General features: G+C 34.0%; 1 protein-coding gene across 1 annotated transcript in view; it reads left to right on the forward strand.

Annotated features, from left to right (window-relative positions):
• The window catches only part of SLC15A5 (solute carrier family 15, member 5), a 100,088-nt gene that overhangs the window by 68,373 nt on the left and 28,434 nt on the right, over positions 1-3,281 (forward strand). Inside the window, exon 6 of the mRNA XM_012662775.1 lies at positions 2,270-2,458. Coding sequence (XP_012518229.1) covers positions 2,270-2,458 — 189 coding nt within the window. The remainder of the gene's footprint in view (positions 1-2,269; positions 2,459-3,281) is intronic.

Genomic DNA, 3,281 nt, shown 5'->3' on the forward strand with positions numbered 1-3,281 from the left:
TGCTATGGTTTTATCAGTGGACTCTATAGCATCTTATGTTTCCACCTTCCTTATATTTCCCTGAAGTGGAAGCCCTAATTGTAACTTAAAACCCCATTATACTTTACTGGTGTTATTTTTATAACTTCCAATCTTCCTACCTCCAATATCTTTCCTATTCTAACAACCAATATATGACATCTAGAATAATCATCTTAAATGACAATTCTAATCGTTTCGCTTGTGCCTAAAATCTTCAGTGATTCTATTATCTTCAGAATAATTTCCAAATTCCCTCAAGAGTGTATTAAATGCCCCTTATGATCTGACCTCAATCTATCTTCTCCCTTGATTCCCAAATACCTTGAGCTTCTAGCCGTCCTGAAAATCTGTCTGATGTTTCCGCAACTTTGTGCCTTTGCCATCTGTGCTGCCTTCACCTTTTCTTACTGAAATCCTTCTTTCTTTAAAGCATAAAATGCTGTCTTTCCTCTCTCCAACTAGCAATAAATTCTTCTTATATTCCCCAATAGAATACGAGTGTGCAGTGACTGAGAACAGACCTTTTTAATCTTCTATCCCCCGCTGGGCCTAGCATACTCCCTTGCATGCAGCAGGAACAGAGTAAACATTAAATTGAATTGACGTATTAGCACTCTTTCTGATGAGTTTATAATGTGCCAAGTAATTTAGATAAATGTGATTATGTGATAAATTTGATCTTAAAAGCAGATATGTGAAATTCATACTTTTTTATATGAGCTGTTTACAGGACCAAAATCTCTACTTCACTCTGAATGCACCTTTATAGAACTTAATTTAAAACAGTAATAAATTTAAAAATTCCTCAAATTTTTGAACAGTTATTCCGGTTTACTCACTTTTTACACTTTCCATTTCTTGGAGACCCAGTAAAGAGCAGTCCTTATGAATACATTTTAATGCTGAAATATAATCAAAAAATTTGCGTACCAGTTTCTCTATCAACCAAAACAAACAGTGAGCTATTTAAACATTAGATTGATTTTCCTGAATTGAAAGCTTTGCCTTATCTAAAATTTTATTCAAGTTAGCAAAATGTGACTATCTCTAAATTTCAAGTAAATTCCATCAAGCTAAAGTTTGCCTCTGCTCTCACGATAGGATTAAGTCCAGTAATATGAATGATAAATTGAGAAATGGAATGGTTACAGTAGATATAGACTCTGTAACAAAATCCTGACTCAAAAATTTCCCAAATAATTCCTTAAAAGTAAAAGGAAGAGTTTGACCACTATCCGAATAATTGTTTCCATTTATATTCTTATTTATGCCTAGCTAATACAACTCTTCAAAAAGTATTTTCCTAAGCAAAAGTTTCTAGTCTTTAATTCTCTAATAGCTGCTTTGCTTTTTCTGATATGATTAGAGAAATGACAGAAAACCAAGGACTGATAATGCCTTAAGGTTATGTCAGAACCATTTTTAAAATAATAATTAAAATGACATGAAGAGATAATTTTATTTTAAACTTTCTGCAAATCATTTTTGATTCATACATATCTAAAAAAAGTTATCTAGAATTATATATCTTTTCTGAGGATAAAAGTTCAAAACCACTTCTTTGTGTTCAATAATAATTGCTGCTAAATCCTAGGGTTCCACATCAGCAGATTCAACCAACTTCACATCAAAAATATTCAGAGAAACAAATGGATAGTTGTTTCTGTACAGAACATGTACAAATTTTTTTTAGCTTGTCATTATTTCCTAAATGGTACAGTATAACAACTATTTACATAGCATTTATGTTGTATTAGGGATTATAAGTAATTTAGAGATGATTTGAAGTATATGGGAGGATGTGCAGGGGTTACATGCAAATACTATGTCATTTTTTTATCAGGGACTTGGGCATCCCATATTTTGGTGTCCTCAGTGGGTCCTGGAACCAACCCCCCATGGTTACTAGTTGTCTTATTTCAATCTCACAACCACCTTACACAGTAAGCATTATTAAGCCCAGTTTAGAGCTGAGGAAAGTGATAATGAGCTTAAGTTACTGGCTTGAGATCATATAACCAGTAAATCAGGCCTCGTTGGAGTCAGTTCAGCCCTTTCTGAGGCCAGAACACCAGCACCGGGTGGCCCTTACAACACAGTCAACTGGTGTCTCAGTACTCCAAGGGCAAAAAAATGTTGAGGAAACATCCCCTAATGTCAATGTATAAGAAATGCTGTGGCCTATTATACTGATTTCTAGCTCTTTCTTTCTTTAATTTTTTTTTTCTTTTGCATTCTTTTTCTTCAGTTGCTGGCAATCTTTCTGCTGCATTTTCTGTGATGGTAGCCGGCTTCTTTGAAATACACAGAAAACACTTCCCTCCGGTGAAGCAGCTTCTTTTAGGCAAAGTTCTCACTGTTTCCTCCATGCCCTGTTTCTACCTGTTTCTTCAGTACGTTTTACTTGGAGTGGCTGAAACACTGGTCAACCCAGCCTGTGAGTAACTTATTTTTTTAAACTAATGTTAGAACATACATTCTTTAGACAGAACACGTCAACTCAACGAGAACAATTAAAGTAGTAGGTGATCTCGTCACCACCTGGAGATTTCCCCAATGCTTCAAGAAAGCCTATTCATCACTCTCATTTTTGAAAATGTTTCATTTCTCTTCGTTCCTCTACCACACGTAGAACAATAATTAATTCTACTTGGATGTAGATGGAATAAAAGATTTACTAACTGGTTAAAGGTAAGAACTATTTGGTAAAAAATAGTTCTTACCTTTAACCAGGAGGGTAAAAAACTGCTTAAACCTAGAAGACAACTCCGACATGCTCAGATGAAATCTCTCCTCTTCTCTCTTCCCTTTCCTCTTTCCATCTCCCTTCCAATCACTCACAGATAAACTCACATATAGACTCCCTGCAAAAATGACATTTAATGTGCCCTGAGAGTGTATAAACATGCAAATGAAATGAAAATTTCCACTAATTTTCCAGATAACTCAATGTCTTTAAATTAAATGACATTAGATTAAATGTAATCACTAGTGTTTCATAAGACAGGTTCAAAATAAGTTTATTAAATATCAAGGGCTTCTGAATTGTGTAGATTGCTTATATTAATTAAACTTGCCACTATAAAATGTATCACAATATTTAAGTAACTTCCTGCGATATAGTAGTGTGTGTATATCTATATTAATCAGTGTAATCTCTCACATCTTCTGTTTTTACCCTTCTTATATTTTCCTGTAGTGGGAACCTTGATTGTAACTCAATTATACTTTATTGATATACTTTATACTATTATACTTTA

The sequence above is a fragment of the Propithecus coquereli genome, unplaced genomic scaffold (genome assembly GCF_000956105.1).
Source record: "Propithecus coquereli isolate 6110/MARCELLA unplaced genomic scaffold, Pcoq_1.0 Scaffold78, whole genome shotgun sequence".
Taxonomy (NCBI): Eukaryota; Metazoa; Chordata; class Mammalia; order Primates; family Indriidae; genus Propithecus; species Propithecus coquereli.